General features: G+C 40.0%; 1 protein-coding gene across 3 annotated transcripts in view; it reads left to right on the top strand.

Annotated features, from left to right (window-relative positions):
* The window catches only part of LOC122551395 (disco-interacting protein 2 homolog A-like), a 282,532-nt gene that overhangs the window by 257,060 nt on the left and 4,145 nt on the right, over positions 1-21,327 (top strand). Inside the window, exons 31-37 of one of the 3 annotated variants that reach the window (XM_043693215.2) lie at positions 1,356-1,524; positions 1,784-1,954; positions 3,323-3,352; positions 4,197-4,258; positions 11,363-11,420; positions 12,668-12,742; positions 16,929-17,103. In XM_043693215.2, the coding sequence (XP_043549150.1) occupies positions 1,356-1,524; positions 1,784-1,954; positions 3,323-3,352; positions 4,197-4,258; positions 11,363-11,420; positions 12,668-12,742; positions 16,929-17,103 (740 nt within the window). Of the gene's footprint in view, positions 1-1,355; positions 1,525-1,783; positions 1,955-3,322; positions 3,353-4,196; positions 4,259-11,362; positions 11,537-12,667; positions 12,743-16,928; positions 17,104-21,327 lie in introns of those variants that run through there. The other 2 variants (XR_015757618.1, XM_043693216.2) reach the window with 2 other exon arrangements.

The raw sequence follows: 21,327 nt of genomic DNA, 5'->3' as shown, positions 1-21,327 counted from the left end.
AACATGTGCAAGTTGAGCCTATTGCTATGCAAGTTCAAGGTTGCATCTTTTGCATCAGTGTTTCTGGTTTCTTCTGCACTGCTGAGAGGAAGCAACAAATAGACACAAGGCAATACCCTGAAAGAATGACGCAAAAAATGAGGATGATAGTTTGAGTGAGTGTGTGTGGACATCTAATGACATGTCACTCACCCAATTTTGCAAAGGATAAGAATCAGTGAAGAGAAACTAACTTAAAATGCTGAGCATTGCTCTCTTGAAATACTGGACTGAAAGGCATTTGAGATTTTGCTGTTGTGGCATCTAAAAATAATACTGCCTGCAAACTTTGACCTTCTGTTTTATGACAGTCTCTGAGATAAGAGAATTGGAAGTAGACATAATACAGTGAGAGAATATCATCTATGGTTTCACTGGAATGAATAAATAGCAGTACTGCTTCATGTTCCAGGGCAGTTCTATTCAGAGGAGGAGCAATTGTTTTTTTTTTATTGTCCTGTAAATTTATTTTGGTGCAAATTATTTTTGCATCTCAATTTGTAAATCAGATTGTATTTGTTTGTCTGATGGAAATTTATCATCTTTGTTAGCTTAAAAGTACGCCACCTAATGTTAACCAAATTTTGCATGTATCCTTTTCATTAAACACCTTTTTAAAAATACATGCTAGGTGTAATCAGAAATAGTTTGTTGCTGAATGCTGAAATGTCACAATCTTAATCTGCATATTTGCAAGTGTTGAATTTTCATGCTGTTAGATATATTATTTCCCTTATCAATTTGGTGGTGAGTGAGATTAAATGACAGGCAGTATTTTTTGAAGTTTAAAAGCTATCACTAAAAGCACTTGAGTCAATGAGTTGTCAGGTTTAATCACATTGTGATTTTTTTTTTTCAGAACATTTTGTTTACCTACAGACAACCATGTTTGTATTTTTAGATGTTTGGTTTTGAGTTTTACTCATGATCTCTCTGGTCAATTGTTTGATTTTAAGCATTCTACTGTGAGGCACACCAGATAGGGTGGCTCTGTGGTTAGCACGCTGCCTCACAACACCAGGGTCTCGGGTTCGATTCCAGGTGGAGTTTGCACATTCTCCCTGTGTGTTTTCTCTGGGTGCTCTGGTTTCCTCCCACAGTCCAAAGATGTGCAGGTCAGGTGAATTGGCCATGCTAAATTGCCCATAGTGATAGGTGCATTAGTCAGATGGAAGTGGGTCTGGATGGGTTACTTTTCAGAGGTTCGGTGTGGACTTGTTGGGCCGAAGGGCCTGTTTCCACACTGTAGGGAATCTAATCTAATATGCATTTTCACAATGTTAAGCACGTTTATTTTTTCCTTCCACCCACCCCAGTGTTTATTCAGGTCATCAGTCTATCCTGGTTCCTCCACTTGAATTAGAGACTAATGTTTCCCTCTGGCTGTCTGCAGTTAGCCAATACAAAGTGCGTGTAACTTTTTGTTCCTACTCGGTAATGGAGATGTGTACCAAAGGACTTGGTGCACAAACAGATACGCTGAAGGTAAGAATCAAGAGCGTTCCTGGAATTTACCAAGGGAGCTCAGTCATTGACTTGGAGATGCTGGCAAGTTCTTAATTATCCTTCAAATCATATTTCTCCTTGTCAAAGGTCAGGACCATTTCAAATTTTGAAACTGAATGCCAAAAATACCTAATGAAGCTATTTTGGCTTCTGATTTTTAAATCTCAGGTGTGATATCTTTTTGTCTTGTTTTTCATTGTGTATATTGGGGTTGCTTCTAAACATTTTCTTTGTTCAGGCAAAAGGTGTGAACCTGTCCTGTGTTCGGACATGCATGGTGGTTGCAGAGGAGCGACCACGAATAGCCTTAACACAGTCCTTCTCCAAGTTATTTAAAGATCTTGGACTATCTCCGAGGGCAGTCAGTACAACTTTTGGTTGCAGGGTCAATGTGGCCATCTGCTTACAGGTGAGAATTTCATCCTCTAAATTAAGTATGAGCTGAGAACACATTGGAATAGTCTTCCACAGAATTGTTAGGCTGAATGGCATCCTTCTGCATCATATCATGTCTGCATTGTTTCTGTGCAATTGAATTTTGTGCCAATTTCCTGTCTTTTCCCCTTAACCCTGCACATTGGATGCTTATTTAAATAGAAACAATGGCCTCTTCAATACTTAACTGAACCTGTCTCCTCCACATTTGCAGGCCATGCGTTCCAGACACTAATTATTCATGAGATTTTTCTCACCTCTCACCGCCCCTAATTTCAAAACACTATGTCCTCTTTTTCTTGATCTGTTTACAAGCTGGACCAGTTTCTCCTGATCTAGTCTGCCAAGACCCTCATGCTAGTGAAAATTTGTATCAAATTTTCTTGGTTTTACTTGGAGAGGACTATCTCAACTTCTCCAATCTTTCCTCGGACCTGAAGTGTCCCATTCTCGGAATCTTTCTTGTAAACCTGTTCTTTGCTCTACTTTTAATGAGCCAGACACGCTTTGTGCCTTTGACACAGTCCTATTTTTCTCCTATTACTGCATAAAGTCCACTTGTCGCACGGTTCATTGTTGCCATTAAAATAGCTGACGTTGTAAATTTGCCAGTCATGTCTGGAATTAAGTAATTGGTAAGTCACATGATGAATCTCTATTAAAGCTGTCTCCATTGGAGGGGAAGTTATCAACAATCTTTGACCTGATTGACTAATTTGAGGCTGTATTGTCCATTGAATGCAAAACCATTCATAAGATACCAACATGCTATCTTCAAAATACAGGATAATCTGGTCAATGTATATGGCAATGTGATTTTAATACAGTTAACAGTCTCATTAAATAGGTAACACTTCATTTTGCACTTTTGAGGTACATCTCTATGTTGGAAGGAAAATCCCAAATTTGCATTCCTGGTTCTCAAGTTATTTAATCTCGATGGTTGTTTGCATTCTCAATTTATATCAATGTGAGAAAGTGTCAACAAATAATCTTTTTGATGACATACAAAAATGTTTTAAACCATCATGTCTTTCTTGATGCTGTCTTGAGATGTTCTGTATAAAGCTGCAATACAAGTTACGTAATGGCTGTGCTTTATATATGTGTGTGTATTTTTTATATATATATATATATATATATATATCAATATTTTGAGATCTTTGTATTAAAGCAGAAGGGTGACTTTTTTTTCAGTGTTTCCAGTAACTATTTTGCTATTTCTGTTTGTCTCTTGTCTCTTGCTTATGCTTCTCTCTCTTTAAATCTGGCTGTCCCTTCCTCCCTCTGGGCTGACCTGTATCATCTCCATTCCTCGCTTCCTCCTCCCTCGCGCACTCAGCCACACAGGCTGGGCAAGCTGGCTGAGCAGGTAGAGTAATTTGTGTTTTATTTTGCCCCATGTCCTTTACTTGACCAACTGGCAAAATTTTATCTTAAACTTTATTTATCTTAGACTGACAAAGCTGAGAATCGCTGCTTTGTTTAAATTTCTGCACAAATTCATAATCCAGAATTTATTTGAAATTTCATGCAGAAAGTAACAGCGATACATAATTAATGAATTTCACTTACAAACACAGATATAGTACATTGGATTAAATTGTTATTGCACTGGCGTGACAAGAGCACGAATGTTATCTATTTCCAAGTTCCTGTTAAGTAGCAGAAATCTCTCAGTTATGTCTGTGTCTGTTTCTCTTGCACTTTCTTTCCTCTTTAATTGATTCTTCAGGACTGTTTGTTTTTGTCATTTGTTGAAGTTGTTATTTTTACCCTGATTTACAAATAACATTCCAGCTTACACATAGCAGGGGGCTAGATTCCACCTGCTATACAGCTGCATTCACTCTTGCCCTTTCAAACAAAGAAGCCAGAAATCAAATTATAGCTTGAGGCCAACTTGAGAGTTTATTGTTTTTGCTTTTCAAAAAATAATAATAAAATTGAAGACAATTGTAATTGTTCTGATGGCTCCTGTTATGCTGAACAAGTGATTGCATTTGTAAGGGTGCGTAATCATGGAAGTATAAATAGTACTGTGTGATTTTGAATCTTGCTTGGTTTAAAGCTATTTCTGGCATCTGTCGATTTGGCAGGACACCATGTTGCAGCCCTATTTTTGAGATGTGTTGTATAATTAAGTTTTGTTGAATCCCTTAAAGTAATGGCTGTATCACGTTCATTCTTCTGACATCAATGTCTTTGTTTACTAGGGAACGTCTGGTCCAGACCCAACCACTGTCTTTGTGGATATGAGAGCCCTCCGGCATGACAGGTATGCTTAAGCCAATTTTGGACTTTTGTTAGCACTGAGTCACACATTTGGTTACTTTGCTTCACTCTCGACTGAGGAAAGGAGAAATATCGAAATGTTGAATTTACTTGCCTGCGAATGTAAGATGGAGTATTTTCTGTCAAGTGGTTTCCAAAGTAGTATAAAATATTTGCAGTACACACGTGTTTTGTTTGACTCATGTGCATGATGTTAAGTAAAACTCCTCTCCCCATTCTTGATGTATCGCATTTAATGTATCCTTTTGTTCCTTCTGGTTAGCTATCTTCCTCTTGAATTCTGTTCCCCTCAATTACTCCTTGTAGTGAGTTCCTCGTTTCAATCATTCTGTGGGGTAAAAATTTGTCTTTTCTCCCTTTTCCGATTTTTATTATAGACTATGTTCCATCTATGGCCCCTAGTTCTGGATTTGTTCTGCAGGTGGACACTGTCTCCCTTTTATAATCTTAAAGTCTGTACATGGTAACAATTCAGTATGCCTTTTCTTCATTCCCTTCCCACCCCACCCCATCTCTCCTCCTTCCAGGATATAATTCTGTGTGGACGAACAGGGTTCATTACATCTTTACTCCAAAGAATAGCGATTGAACATGAGGAACGAGTTATTTCAGATTGATTCTTAGTCCTGATCCTGATTTGGGATACTTCCAGCAGGATATCCCCTCTCAGCACCTTTTTGTGATCCTCCATTCTGACTCCAAATGCTCTGACTGTCTCATGTCTTGAAAGAATTCAAAGTTCCTCAAAATGCAGCCTTCCTTTTTACTTCTCATGCTTTTTTAACCATGTTTGCATTGTATAGTGACCTTATTAGGTATTCAGGTAAAGATCCCAATACCGTATCTGCCCCTGGGGTTGAACTAAGTGGTCTGTAGTTCCCGAGGTTAGTTCCATTTCCTGTTTTAAATATAAGATCCCATTACCACAATAGCAAACTGTTTTAACTGGCACTTTTAATAACAGGCAAAAATTGTACACCTCAAATACTGAAAGTTTAATGTGTTATTGCGATCTCCACGATGTCCGGGTCGTCATTTGAGTGAGAGAGTGAGAAGGCTGTATGCTGGAGAGTTCTATGTAAAGCTATGTTGCATTATTATTGAAGTGATTTAAGCTGCAAATAAAGTATAATAGTAAAGTAAATACCCCCACAATACCTTTCTATTACTAAGTGTGTGTTTTTACATTGAAGGAGCTATGAAGGAGGGGATGGGTAGGATGAGTGCCCCCTATTGGCAGGAGGAAGAGTCTTTCATTCAAGGTTTTATAGTTGGTTTCCTTTGTAGTTTTTTGGTATTAATAGTTGTTTATAGTTATGATAGAGTAGTTTTGTATGCATAGTTCTTCGACTCAGAGTCTTTATTTACTTATGCTCGGCACTTTAAGCAGGGCTCAAGGCTCTCTGAAAGGGGATATGGCTGAGTGTCTAATTAGATGGTGCACCTGGAACTTTAAGGGAAGTTATTCGCCTGTTAAAAAGGAAAAAGGTGCTCTCTAGCCTCAAGAGGGAAAGGGTTGATATCGCTTTGTTGCAGGAAACCCATCTTGATGATGGGGAACACTTGAAATTACAACAGTGGGGTTATGACCAGGTATTCTTTTCATCCTTTACTAATAAAAGTAAGGGAGTGGCAGTACTTATCCAGAAAAAGTTTCCATTCACATTAGAGCAGGTGAAAGATGAGCACGGACAGTTTGTGATACTTAAAACCCTGATACATGGGGAGGGATATGGCATTTTAAATGTTTACTGTCCTCGGGCGCATCCCCTCAAATTTGTGATTAGTGTTTTCTCCAAGTTGAGTGCTTTTGGAACACGGCACAATATAATAGGGAGGGGATTTTAATTGTCTTTTGGATCCGACAGTATGCCTTGTGGGCCCCCAACTTTTTCTTCGCAGGCCAAGCAGGTGGTTGACTTATGCGAGGAGTTGGGGCTGTTGGATATTTGGAGATGTCTTCACCCTACCGGCAGGGACTTCACCTTTTTTTCAAACTCTCATAAATGTCACACAAGGATTGACCTCTTACTGCCTCCCTCGGCCCTTCTAGATTCAATTATGGGCTGTAAAGTTGGGAATATAGCTATCTCTGATCACGCGGCAGTATATTTGGAAGTTAAGGCCAAATGTTTGTAAAGTTAAAAAAAATTTGCTAATAAATATATTTACAAAAAAAAAGTTGATCATTACTCCATGCAACGATACATCCCATTGAGGAAGAACATTTCTCGAAAGAGGTTTACCTGATCATGGTTAACTAAGGAAGCTAAGAATGGCATCAAGTTGAAAGAAAATAGTACAATATTGGAAGGATTTCTTAAGTTTTAAAAGATAACCAAAAAATAAACTTTGAAAGTAAATGCTCAAAAATTATCACAATGGGCAGTTAGAGTTTTTTTTTAAATATATGAAAATGAAGAGGGAGGCAAAACTAAACATAGGCTGCTTAGATAATGAGTCTGAGGGAACAGTGAGGAACCAGGACATTGCTGAGGATTCAGCATAAATGCATGTCTTCACAGTAGAAGGCACTAATAGCATTCCAAACCTGTTAAATAATCGAGGGACAAAAGGGGGAAGGAAAATAAACACAATAACTACCTCTAAAGAAGTAGTATTTGGGGAACTAATGGAACTAAAAGCTGGTAAGCCATCAGGATTGAATGGGTTGCATCCGAGGGTACGAAAGAAAGTAGCTGTAGAGATAGTGGATGCATGAGTAATAATCTTTCAAGAATCTTTAGGTTCTCAAAGTCCCAGAGGCTCAGAAAATTGTCAATATAACATTCTTATTCAGAAAGGGAGGGGCACAAGAAGAAAAAGGTAACCAAAGGCCAGTTAGCTTGATGTTTGCCATTTGGAAAATGTAGAGAGCATTTTAAAGGATGCAATAGAGCATTAAGAAATACTGAATATAATTGAGCAGAAAGGGCCGTCTTGTGGCACAGTGGTCATGTCTGTACCACTGAGACATGAGGCCTGGGTTCAATTTTACCTGCTCCAGAGGTGTGTAATAACATCTCTGAACAGTTTGATTAGAAAACTAGGTTAATATATATAATGTATATATGTGGATCATATATATTAGCACAGTGTCCGCATGCTTACCATCAGGTAAGATGAAGGAGCCTTGGATGACCAGAGAAGAGGAGCTTCTCGTCAGGAGGAACAAGGAGGCTTACTTCAGGTTGTGGAAGCAAGGATCTGGCACAGCTTTAGAGGATTACAGGGTAGCTAGAAAATAACTCAAAAAATGAACTGAGAAGAGGTAGGAGGGGGCATGGAAAAGCCTGAGCAGATTAGAGAAAACCCAAAGATGGTCTACACATGTGAGGAATAAGAGAATGATCAGACTGAGGGTAGGGATGATCAGGGATAATGGCGGGAACTTGTGCCTGGCGTCTGAAGAGGTAGGGGAGGCCCGAAATGACTCTTTTGCTTCCGTATTCACTAGAGAAAGGGACCTTTTTGATAGTTCACCATGGACCAGGTTAATAGGCTTGAACAGATTGATATTAAGAAAGTGATTGCTGGACATTCTGGGAAGCATCAAGATAGATAAGTCCCCAGGGCTGGACCAAATAAATCCAAGGTTACTACGGGAAGCGAGGAATGAGATTACTGCACCTCTGGCGATGAGCTCTACATCCTCATTCTCCAAGAGAGTAGTACTGGATGATTGGAGGAAGGCAGATGTTGTTCCTCTGTTTAAGAAAAAGAATAGGAAAGTCCCTGGGAATTACAGACCAGTCAGTCTTATGTCTCTGGTAAGCAAGGTACTGGAAAGGATTCTGAGAGAGAGGATTTATGACTATTTGGAAAAACATTATTTGATTAAAGATAGTCAGCATGGCTTTGTGAGGGGCAGGTCATTCCTTACAAGCCTTATTGAGTTCTTTGAGGATGTGACAAGACAAGTCGACGAAGGTCAAGCAGTGTTTGTGGTGTATATGGATATCAGTGAGGCATTTGGGAAGGTTCCCCATGGTAGACTCATTCAGAAAGTTAAGAGGTATGGGATCCAGGGAAATTTGGTGGTCTGTATACAAAATTGGCTGGCCAATAGAAGACAGCAAATGGTTGTGGATGGAAAGTATTCTGCCTGGAGGTCAGTGACCAGTGGTGTCCCACCGGGATCTGTTCTTGAGCCTCAGTTCTTTGTAGTTTTTATAAATGACTTGGATGGAGAATTGGAAGGATGGGTTAGTCAGTTTGCCAATGACACAAAGGTCTGTGGTGTTGTAGATAGAGTCGTGGGCTATTGCAGGCTACAACAAGACATTGACAGGATGCAGAGCTGGGCTGAGAGGTGGCAAATGGAGATCAACCTGGATAAATGTAAAGTGATTCATTTTCGAAGATCAAATTTGAATACGACATACAGGGTTAATGACAGGATTATTGGCAGTGTGGAAGGACAGTGGGATCTTGGGGTCCATGTATATAGATTCCTCAAAGTTGCCACCAGTTGATAGGGTTGTTAAGGTGTATGTTGTTTTGGCTTTCATTAACCGGGGATTGAGTTAAGAGCTATGAGGTTTTGCTGCAGCTCTATAAAACGCTGGTTGGACCACACTTGGAATATTGTGTCCAGTTTTGGTCACCTCATTTTATGAAGGATGTAGGTGTTTTAGTGAGGGTGTGCAGATGAGATTAAAAAGGATGCTGCCTGGATTGAAGGTCTTGTCTTATGAAGAGAGGTTGAATGAGCTTGGGCTTTTCGCACTGGAGAGAAGAAGGAAGAGAGGTAACTTGGTAGAGGTGTACAAGGTAATGAGAGGCATAGATAAAGTAGATAGCCAGAGACTTTTCCCCAGGGCAGAATTGGCTGTCACAAGGAGCCATAATTTTAAGATGATTGGAGGAAGGTATAGGGGAGATGTCAGAGGTAGGTTCTTTACACTGGGTGGTGAGTGCAAGGAATGCACTGCCAGCAGTGGTAGTAGAGTCAGAGACATTAGGGACACTTAAGTGATTGTTGGACAGGCACATGGATGGCAGTAAGTTGAGGGATGTGTAGGTTAGGTTGATCTTAGATTAAGATAAATACTCAACACAACATCATGGCCCATAGGGCCTGTAATGTTCCATGTTCTATGATTTCGCGAAGGGGAAATCGTGCCTGACAAGTTTTAAGTCTGTGAGTGACTTGAGGGCCATGGGCAAAGGTGGGAAAGTGGAGTTGAGAAATATGAGCCATGATTCATTGTATGGTGGAGCAGACTCGATGGCTGAATGGCCTGCTTCTGGTCCTACACCTTATGGTCTTACAAGTATTAACTCATTGGTTTAAACTATGCATCCAGAGTTGCTGCAAATAATGTGCTTTTTTTTGCAAATCTTCATGAAGATTGAAGTGAATTTAAATATCTTTTGTTTTCCACTAGACTGCAAAAAGCATTCTATTAGCCCATTTATTCGTAAGTGTAAGGTGGAGATGTAAGATTGTTGCATACAGTCCAGTCAGTTTGCTCTGCCACTGAACACTGTCAAGGTTGATCTTCCGCTTCACGCCGCTCTCAATCTGTTCATCTTTGCATTCTGATACTAAAGATGAAGCATCCACAACTCTTAAGTGATAATTCTAAATTTTGTTTGAGTGAAGAAATCTCTCCTCCTTTCAGTCAAATGATTCATTTCACTTTATAGCATAGTTTTGGTCATTTTAATATAATCCTGTGGAGAAATGTTGATAAGAAATCAGATTTAGTCTTTGCCTTTATTCAAACCTACTGTAAATAGCATATTAAGAGATTGCTCATCCAGAATGCACAAGCTGTTCAGATGATGTCTCCAACACTATTCTAAATACTGTTTTGTAAGAACACTGAATGTATAAATAGGGCTTTTAACAGCTCTGTAATTTTGACTGTTTGATGCTGTGGGCTATTTTTGAAAATGCTAACGCACTAATTCTGAAGTCTTGCTGTTTTTCTATTAGTTAATCACTTTCAAGTAATAACAGGTGTAATCTTGTCCCTTATAGTGAGATCACTGAGGCTGAGATAACTGTGGAAAGCTATGCCTTACAGTTGCAAATGTTTTCCACTGCAAAACTCAACAATTATAGCAATGTCAGCATTAAGCCTCCATTAATTCAGAGATGTGTGTGCTATAGTTGGAAAGTCTGCAGTTCTGTTTTGTCTCATCTCCATATTATGTTGAAATTGCTGCTAAAGAAACCATCCATTTCCTTGTTGTGTCCGTTTTAAATAAAAGCGTCACAATTATGGTGGATAAACTAGAATCGCAATTTTCTTGTGAAATGACAACAGAATTTGCTGTCTGACACCATCATCATGAAAAATGTAGCAACGGTTCCATTTGACCACCTGTCCCTATTAGCTGTTTCTGCCTCACTGTTGTATTTTGTCCAAGAATGTTGCTGCGAAACAGCTTGCTATTTTAACGACCCCCTGGAAATTATAATATTGGAGCTTTTTGTTCTACATACGTAGATCAACAGCGTGAAATCAAGTATTGAACGCAGTGCTGGATTAAATAGAATTGTGCAAAGTAGGGTCGACAATGTGTTTCACCTCAGTTTATAGATAGGAAGCTGACTGTTTATTCTGGCAGAGTCTCAGTTACTTCATGAGAATACTTGCTTTCACTTTCCCTGCAAAGGATGATTTTCTGATAAGGCGTTGTCTACTGTAATTTCTGAAATAAAATTGAAAAACCCATTTGTAGCATATGGGCATTCATTTTTTTTTCAGCTTAAGAACTTGAGCTCTTGAAAATGTTTTGTTTACTTGATGAAAACGATGTAGCCAATCAGCTCAGTTATGGAGCACGAGTGATATATATGTGGAAGTGGTAGTGCAGTGTTCCAAAGAGACAAGACTACCATTCATTTATGTCACTTACACATGTTAGATCACCCATATTCATAAAGTAAGAAAGACTATTTCCCAGGTGGGTCATTCTTGAAATGAAGCACTGTCTCGGCCAGAATTTTGGCAGGTGAGTCAGAGCGCATCTGCAGGAGATTTTGCACAATGTACATATGTTCATATGTTTTTATTTTAAATTGTATGGTATTTTTCCTTTTTTAAACAAAATCTGATTTCTTTGGTTGTAGGGTGCGTTTGGTCGAGAGAGGCTCCCCACATAGTCTTCCACTGATGGAGTCAGGAAAGGTATGTGGAACAACAACAAAATCTTTTGGAAAAAGTTGCTGATTGTCCACTGGAGAGTAAACATCATTTCTTGGTCTACTCAATCCTTAACTGGCTCAACAGGTCTGAAAAAACTGGTAATTTCGCTTATGGTATTTTGGATTTCACAATCCCAGGAAAGATGAACCGTTCCTTTCTCATTTGCATCGGATTAAAATTTCACCTTTAGAAAACAAGATGAAGAGCTGCAGTCCATAATGTTATACATTACTAAGATGTAAGGAGCAGATCAGATAAAATACTAAATACTTGTTTGGTGGTGCCAACCTTCATTTTACTTCAAAGCAGAGTGCAGAATTAAAACAAACTTGGGGTTGAGGATTTCCTGATTCTAGAAAAGTTCAAAACTGCAGCAGATCTTGATTACAGTATTATGCAATCTACTGGAAAAGAAAAGGAATGGGCACCAAATTCAGAAAAGCACTAGCTGGACCAGTACCAATAACTAAGAGACACTCTAGTTATCAAAGAAAGGCTTGGATAGAATATATAATAAAATGGATTTTGTGTTTGACAGCCAATCAGCTCTTTTTTTTCTTGGTGTTTATCTTGATCAGCTGACTTGCTAATTAGACAAATGCCCTCCGATCCCAACATTTTTAAATAAGACCGGACCAGTTGATAATTTTATTCACCAGAAAACAAATTGGGATACAAATGATGGGAGAAGTTAGTCTCTGTGATGTAGCTAAGACTGGAGTTTAAAATTATTCCTGAAGATTATCAAACCATTCTATGTTGTGGATTTCATCAAATATTGGATGTTTGTACCTTTTCTGTGCTTTGTAGATGTTACATTATTTTTGGGGACCCTTATGTATCTCTTGACAACTAGATTCAGCAGTTCCTTGTTCTGTTAATAATGGACAGTGGCTCAGCTTTTTATTAAAGCTAAGTATTGTGGTTGCTGAAAAACAGGATGTTCTGGAAAAACTTAGCAAAAATGTTTTTTTAAAAAAAGACAGTAGAGCAAGAAACGGGTAACTTCTGCAGTCAATGGCCTTCATCAGAATGGAATTTGGTTAGAGGTGTCGCAGTTTTGAAGAAATCCTCGTAACCGGTTACATTTCTAACTTACTGTCCATTTCTGAAAAAAAATCATCCATGTGAAAGTTAGCTGTTTCTCTGAGATCTTTGGTTTTGTTTTTAATATGTACAATAATATGTTGAATCACAAGGAATATAGAAATTTTCCTTTTCTATTGCAGATTCTTCCTGGAGTTAAAGTTATTATAACTAATCCAGAGACAAAAGGACCTCTGGGCGATTCCCATTTGGGAGAGGTAAGATGAGAAAGAACAAGTTGATGCTACAGTTCAACCCTAACTTTCACAAGTTTGTAGGTGTTGACTCGGAAAATTATCCTGCTAGTACACTTTATTAATGTAGCAGTCTTATCATGTTATGCTTTTCTTTTGATGTGCATTTAATCTATAGCACACTAACAAATCCGTATGTTTTCTAAATCAAAAGTCATATTTAGCATTGATTGCATTCCTTTTTGATGAGTGGAGAGTTGATCAGAAACTGATATATTTGCTGCCTCCTGCTTTCTTGTTATCATCAGTTGTTTTGTTGGTGGAATATGAGCACATGTGCATCAATCTTCAGATAGTTTTGCAAATATCACAGTGGGCTGAAATGCTGAAACTGGGTCTCTACCTGTGGTGTGCAATTATTCCTGTCAGCGATAACAAAGTGGCACTGAGTACATTGCCTACACTAGGTAGGCAAGCTGAGCAGACAGTCCCTTCGCAAGTTTCCACAAATAATTTTGACATTAAAGAAAAAAATTGTCTGGTTCAGGGTGTCGTTCTGAAGTAGAAGTGTTGCTTAGAACATCAGGAGAGCACACACTTTCCTTTCAAGTAATGCTGCCTTAGGACAGATGGGAACTTGATTTGATATTTGTCCCAAAGGTAGCACCTCCGTCAATATGATGTGTTAAGATTTTAGATTAGGTCACAGATTCCCGGACTCAATGAGTCCTCCCTTTTATGTAAAGCGAGCATATTCAAACAACCGTGTTTATAAATAAAAGTGTTTTTTGCATCATTTATATAGCTGGTGCTCAAGTATATTTAAGGTTTGTATTCTTCTTGTGATGCTCACCCTTAACTATGCTTGAACTCAGTTACTTGCTTGAATTTGGAAATAGTTTCTCTGATACTTCTGCTGAGTTAACACCAACAAAGTGAGCACACCCAAGAAGCTTCCAGGCTATTATTGCAGCCTAAGCAATCTTTATTCAGAAGTTAGTGAAGAGACAGTCACATTGCAGGCAACATGCGTAATCCCAACCAGGTAAGGATAGCAAACTTCCTTCCCTCATGGACTTTAATGAACCAGATAGTTAACCAATTATCATTGAAACTAACACATTTAAAATCCATGAGCTCCCTGGTGCCAACTTTAATTGAATGTTGAAGTGAAAGAGGTTTATTGTCACATGTATTCATGAGTACAGTGAAACGTTTACAAGTCGCCACTTACGGCACCATCCTAGGTACAGAATTTTGGTACAAAATAGTAAGTAAAGAAAACTTTAAGGAGTTAAGCATTATAGCCCTCCTTACTTAAAAGTGAAAAAACAAAGATATGCAGTTAACAAATCAACACCACAGTGCATCAGCACCTAGCCATGCTGAATTCGCACTCCTCACAAGAGCTTGACCACCCCATTCCAGGCTCAGCTCTTTCCTTGCCACTGTCCAGGTTGTCTGTTTTACCGCCTTGCAGCCTGCTCCCTCTGTCTCCACCAGCTTCCCCAGGCTGTCTGCTCCCGCTCTGAACAATAGTCTTCCTGGTCTGCCTCCAACTTAGGAACAACTGCCTGCTCTCTCCACTGGCAGCCTCAGGCTGCATGTTCTTGTTCTCACTGCCACTCAGGATGACTGCCATCAGCATAGAAGACCTCTCTCCACCACCACATTGGGCTTGTGTAATTGTAATGTAATTTTTAATTGAGAATTGCATTAATAATCATGTCCATTCTAGTTGGTGATTGATGCTAATGTAAACCAAAACCTCTAACCTGCCTCTTGCAAAGTAAACTGTATTTGTTATTCCTCCAACAACTGGATCACAAACTTATTCTAGTTTCACCGCAGGAGGCTGTTCATCTACTTCACACTTGCAGTTTAAATAATAGATACCTGTTGCTGCCTGATGGGATTTGCTTCCAGGGAGCTTTCATTTGCATTAACCTGGATTACTGGTCTACTGACATCAGTACTGTGCCTCACTTTTCCCCCTTCAACTGATCTATGCTGTTTTCTTGTAAATCAGTTCAAAAACTGGGAATGTGATCACGACTTTGGAGCTTGTCAGATGGGATACTCTTGTGTCACTGGTATTGCTTTGTTGGACTTGGTTTCCTTGATGATTCTGCCAAGATAACACCAGCAAAGCAAGCTCATTCAAAGAATTTCATGGCTACTGTTGCAGTCTGAGCAGTTATTAAATATGGGGAAGCAACACTGCTCTTTTAGCTGGTGATTTGAAGTGGATGATGAGCATTCTGCAGGTGAAACTAGAATGAGACTATGGCTCAGTTGTTTGGTAAAGTAATAAATATAGTTTATTTTGGAGGCTACAGGTTGGAAGCTCTTTTTCTGCTCGTATCAAGAACCCACCGGTATGGATTGTTAATAATGCAATACTCAAGTCAAGGGGCAGCGTGGTGGCTCAGCGGTTAGCTCTCCTGCCTCTCAGTTCCAGGCACCCGGATTCAATTCCACCCTCTGGCAACTGTCTGTATGGAGTTTGCACATTCTTCCCCCTGTCTTCGTGGTTTTCTGCCAGGTCCTCTGGTTGCCTCCTACAGTCCAAAGATGTATATGTTAGATTGATTGATTGGCCATGCTAAATTGCCAATAGTGACCAGGGATGTGTAAGTTGGGTACGTTAGCCATGAGAAATGCAGGTTTACTAGGAAAAAGGTAGGGAGATGGGTCTAGACGGGATGCTGTTTGGCGGGTTGGTCTGGACTTGTTGGGCTGAATAGCCTGTTTCCACACTGCAGAGATTCTATGGATTCAACACCAGGCAAGCAAGTACACTCAACCCTGTTTTGTATAAAGATCACAGTGAACCAAGAGCTGATGAGGACTTCATGCACAAAATAAATAGGCACTACATAGATATTTTAAGAAGACTCCAGCAGGCATCGATTGTTGCTTTTGTTTCAGTCTTTTATGACTGTAAAATCCCAATTTCAGAAACACCACCTCAAAGAAATGTGTGCAGCGCTCAGCTTGAAAACCCTCCTGGGTTGTCCTGCAGTCTCCTGGAATGGAAGGTTAATCCCCTAAATACTGCTGTGAGCAACCAAGGAGAAAAACAATACTAATTAAGTCATTTTAAAGATTAGTTTCTTCCAACACACTTTTTCTCATGATTGAATAAATATTGGAACTGAGGTTGAAAGATAAGAGTGAGTGTTATGATCACTCTTGAAGAATTTATAGCATCAGCAACACCACACAAAAATAGGCTGTGAGGCAAATAGCCTTTAATTTTTTGTTACTAAAACAAAGCAATCTAAATTAAGAATAGTGAAAATACTTGTAAGCCAAAACTGTTGGCAGAAAATGTCTGAGTTTTGACCAGAACAGACTTCGGAAACAGTCCAAGAACTGATGCAAATGTTAGTGCAGATTGCAAGCATTTCACGTTAACAGCTCACATCCTCTACATTTGGACCTTGATTGTGCATTCAGGTTTTTGGGCAGCACGGTGGCTCAATGATTAGCACTGATGCCTCACAGCACCAGGGACCTGAGTTCGATTCCTACCTCAGGTCACTGTCTGTGTGGCATTTGCACATTCTCCCCGTGTCTGCGTGGGTTTCCTCCTCCCACTGTCCAAAGATGTGCAGATCAGGTAAATTGGCCAAGCTAAATTGTCCATAGTGTCCATTAGTCAGTGGTAAATGTAGGGTAATAAGGTTTGGGTTATGGGTCTGGGTGGGTTACTCTTCGAAGGGCTGGTGTGGACTTGTTGGGCCAAATGGCCTGTTTCCACACTGTAGGGAATCTAATCAGGTGTTGTAGGGAAAGAGCTTCTTGCTCTCATTAATTGAGCCATAACGTGTGACAGTAAAATCTAATGGAGAGAATGTATGTAACAAACATGAGACACAAGGTTTTTTTTTTAATTCTGTCGAAGGCTATAAATGAAACTGATTTTCTTCTGCAAATTAAAATTGTTTGGTAGGTTAGAGTTTTAACTGTATAAATTGAGATTGCAGTCAGTCATTGTATCATGATATGCATGTAGATAGACTTTGTAATCTGCCACCAGTGTTAATGAGTTAGGAACTATACACTTTCCTTTTTCTTAAAAAAAGCTCACTTTGTGAATAAATCTAAAACTTAGTTAAGGTCTCTTCCTTCACCAACTGTCTGAGAGGTTTAACATGTAGGGAACTGTGATTTGTTGCTGATTTGTGATGCTTTCCCTGAACAGATCTGGGTGAGTAGCCCTCACAATGCTACTGGGTACTTCACTGTTTATGGTGAAGAGTCCTTACATGCTGACCATTTTAATGCCAGACTCAGTTTTGGAGACTCTCAAACTTTGTGGGCACGAACAGGATATCTGGGATTTCTCCGCAGAACAGAATTAACTGATGCAACTGGAGGTAAGAGTTGGTGTGCAGAAACATTGAGAAATGTAATTATATTAATTTGGGGGGGTGCGGTTAAGCATGGTTTTCACATTATAATTCTGCAAAGTATTTCGTTTAAGCATTTTGGTAAAATTGAACAAGTTTTAAAAGGATAAATATTAATAATACATGACAACTAGAAGAGGTAAGCTGTGAAGAAAGCACAAAGACTATATAGCTGCTTCAGAGATTGGGCAAGAAATTGGCAGGTAGAATATAATGTGGGAAAGTGCAGAATTATCCATTTTCATTAGAATAGACAAGCTGATTTTTTTTTAATATGGTAATACTAATGATGGTATTCTGAGGGATCTTAGGTATCGTAAACTAATCACAAAGGTAACATACTGGTTTAGTAAACAATTAGGAAAGCAAATGATATGTTCACCTTTATTGTTGGGAAATAACGACAATAAGTCTTGCTGCAATTGTGTAGAGTAAGGAGACACAGTTGGAGTTTTGTGTAAAATTTTGATATCTTTACCTGAGGAGGGATATCTTTGGCTGCAGCGAAGACTTGAGAAATCAATTTATTGAGACGAGATGGAGTCCCCTGGTGGTTTGAATGGGGGGAGGGTTAAGCTGGAGTCCCCTGGGAGTGAGTGGTGTCTTTTTGGTAAGAGTTCTTTTATGAGATAGGAATTGGGTTTATGCTGCAGTCCCCAGGAAAGCGGGTGTTGGATTAAACTCTAGTCTGAAGCGGGTGGGGGAGCACCTTAATGCTGGAATCAGTTTACACTGAGGTTCCCTGGGAAAGAGCTGAGATAACTACCTTGGATTCTGGGCAAGCGACCTGACACAAGAGATTCCTGGGAGAATATTTTGTATGTAGGAAGCTGTGCAGTTAATGATCTGCAAATGAATGGTGATATGGCATATAGTGTTTTTTTAATTCACTCATGGGATAGATGTGTCACAGGCTGACCAGCATTTATTGCCTGTCCCAAGTTGCCTTTGAGAAGGTGGTGGTCAGCTGTGTTCTTGAACCACAACAGTTCACCACCTGTGGGTTAACCCACAATGTTATTAGGGAGGAAATTCCAGGGTTTTGACCCAGTGACAGTGAAGGAACGGTGATATATTTCCAAGTCAGAATGGTTAGTGGCTTGGATGGGAACTTGCAGGTGGCGGTGTCTCCATGTGTCTGCTCCCTAGTCCTTCTAGATAGTGGTAGTTGTGGGTTTGCACGGTGTTGTCTGAGGATCTTTTGAGTTTCTGCAGTACATCTTGTAGCTAGGTACACACTGTTGCTACTGAGCTGTTGCTGCTTTATCCTGGATGGATTGCACCTGAATTGGAAGGGAGCTAATAAACTGGCGGGGGAGATCGGCTAGAGCTGATCGGAAGGATTTAAACTTTTAAGCGGGTGGGGTATGGGATCCAAAGAGATAGTAAGGAAAGAGATCAGTCTGAGACTGGTACAGTTGGGAAAAGGAGCAAGTTGGGCAGGTAGGAACAAAGCAGAGAACACGGTGGTACTGATAAATTAAACTACATTTATTTTAATGCAGGAGGCCTAACAGATAAGGCAGCTAAACTCAGGGCATGGTTAGGAATTTGGGAATGAGATAGCAATTACAGAGACGTGGCTCAGGATGGACAGGACAAGCAGCTTAATGTTCCAGGGTATAAATTCTATAGGAAGAATAGTAAGTGTGGGCAAGAAAGGAGGGGAATGCATTTTTGGTAAGAGATAACATTACGGCTGTACTTAGGGGGAATATTCCTGAGAATACATCCAGGGAAGTTATTTGGGTGGAACTGAGGAATAAGAAAGGGATGATCACCTTAGATTGTACAAGAGACCCACAGTTGTTAGTAGAAAATTGAGAACCAAATTTGTGAGGCGCTGTCAATTACGTGTAAGAATAATAGGGTGGTAGTAGTTGGGGATTTTAACTTTCCAAATACAGACTGTGCCTGCCTTAGTGCCAGGGCTTGACTGGAGAGAAGTTTGTGAAATGTGCACAAGAAACTCTTCTGATTCACTGTGGGTGTACCTACTAGCCTAGGGCAAAACTTTATCTGTTCTTGGGAAATAAGGCAGGGCAGATAACTGAGATGTCAGTGGGAGAGCTCTTTGAGGCCAGCAACCATAATTCCTATTAGTTTTTAAATCATGATGGAAAAGGACTGACCTGAACTAAAAGTTGAAGTTCTAAATTCAAGGAAGGCCAATTTTGACAGTATGAGGCAAGAACTTGCAAAAGTTGATTGGGAGCAGATGTTTGCAGGTCAAGGGACAGCTGGAAAATGGGAAGCCTTCAAAAATGAGATAACGAGAGTCCAGAGACAGTATATTCCTGTTAGGGTGAAGGGCAATGCTGTTAGGTGTTGGGAATGCTGGATGACGAGAGAAATTGAGGATTTTGTCAAGAAAAAGAAGGAAACGTGTCAGGTATCGACAGCAGGGATGAATGAATCCCTAGAAGAATGTAAAGGCGGTAGAAATATACTTGAGGGAAAACAGGAGGGCAAAAAGAGCATATGAGATAGCTTTAGCAAATAGGATTAAGGAGAATCCAAAGGAATTCTACAAATACATTAAGGACAAAGGGTTACTATGGAGAGAAAATAAGGCCCCTTAAAGATCAGCAAAATCACCTATATGTGGAGCTGCAGGAGATATTTTGCATGAGTGTTTTCTGTGGAGAAGAATATAGAAGGTAGAGAACATGGGAAATAAATATGGTGTCTTAAAAAATGTCCATATTGCAGAGATAGTGATGCTGGACATCATAAAATGTGTAAAGGGGAATAAATCCTCAGGACCTGATGAAGTGTACCCTGGAACTCTGTAGGAAGCCAGGGAAGTGATTGCTGGGACCCTTGCTTGGAAATCCTTATTATTAATAGCCACAGATGAGGTGCAGGAAGACTGGAGCTTGGCTAACATGATGCCACTATTTCAGAAACGTGGTAAGGAAAAGTCAGGGAACTATCGACTGTTGAGCCTGACATTGGTGGTGGGCACATTTTTGGAGGGAATCCTAAGGAGCAGGATTTACCTGTATTTAGAAAGGCAAGTACTGATTAGGGATAGTCGACATGGCTTTGTGCATGGGAGGTCATGTCTTACAAACTTGTTTGAGTTTTTTCAACAAAGGGAATTGATGAGGGCAGAAGGTGGATGTAATCTACATGGACTTCAGTAAGGTGTTCGACAAGGTTCTCTTGGTAGACTGGTTAGCAAGGTTGGATCTCATGGAAGACCGAGAGAACTAGCCATTTGGATACAGAACTGGCTCAAAGGTAGAAGACAGAGGATGATGGTGAAGGGTTTTTTTTCCAGACTGGAGGCATGTGACTCGTGGTGTGGCACATGGTTCGGTGCTGGGTCTACTGCTTTTCATCATTTATATAAATGATTTGGATGTGAAGGTATGGTTAGTAAGTTTTCAGATGACACCAAAATTGAAGGTGTAATGGACAGCGAAGAAGGTTACCTCAGAGTTCAACAGGATCTTGATCAGATGGGGCTAATGGACTGAGGTTTGGCAGGTAAAATTCAATTTAGATAAATGAGAGGTGCTGCATTTTGGAAAGGCAAATCAGGGCAGGACTTGTACACTCAATCTTCATAGAATAGAATCACTATCGTGTAGAAACATGCCATTTGGCCCAAAGGGTCCACACCGATCCTCCGAAGAATAACCCACCCAGACCCATTCCCCTACCCTATTACTCTACATTTACCTCTTATCAATGCACCTAACCCACACATCCCTAATGCTATGGACAATTTAGCATGGTCAATTCACCTAACCTGCACATGTTTGGATTGTGAGGAAACTGGAGCACCCAGACAAAACCCACGCAGACATGGGGAAAATGTGCAAATTCCATAGGCAGTCACCCGAGGCTGCAATCTAACCTGGGTCTCTGATGCTGTGAGGCAATAGTACGAGCCACTGTGCCTCCTGAAAATGGTATGGTCTTGGGGAATGTTACTTAGCAAAGAGACCTTGGAGTACACGTTTGTAGTTCCTTGAAAGTGGAGTTGCAGTTAGACGGGATAGTGAAAAAGGCCTTTGGTATGCTTGCCTTTATTGGTCTGTGCATTGAGTATAGGAGTTGGGAGGTCATGTTGCGGCTGACAAGGGCATTGGTTAGGCCACTATTGGAAAACTTGTGCAATTCTTGTCTGCCTGCTGTAGGAAAGATGTTGTAAAACTTGAAAGGGTTCAGAAAAGATTT

Source organism: Chiloscyllium plagiosum, unplaced genomic scaffold, assembly GCF_037043375.1.
Source record: "Chiloscyllium plagiosum isolate Xiang-an unplaced genomic scaffold, Cpla_swu_hap1 HiC_scaffold_7, whole genome shotgun sequence".
Classification (NCBI taxonomy): Eukaryota; Metazoa; Chordata; class Chondrichthyes; order Orectolobiformes; family Hemiscylliidae; genus Chiloscyllium; species Chiloscyllium plagiosum.
The sequence above is the reverse complement of the archived record's forward strand: the minus strand, read 5'-3'. Positions and strand labels throughout refer to the sequence as shown.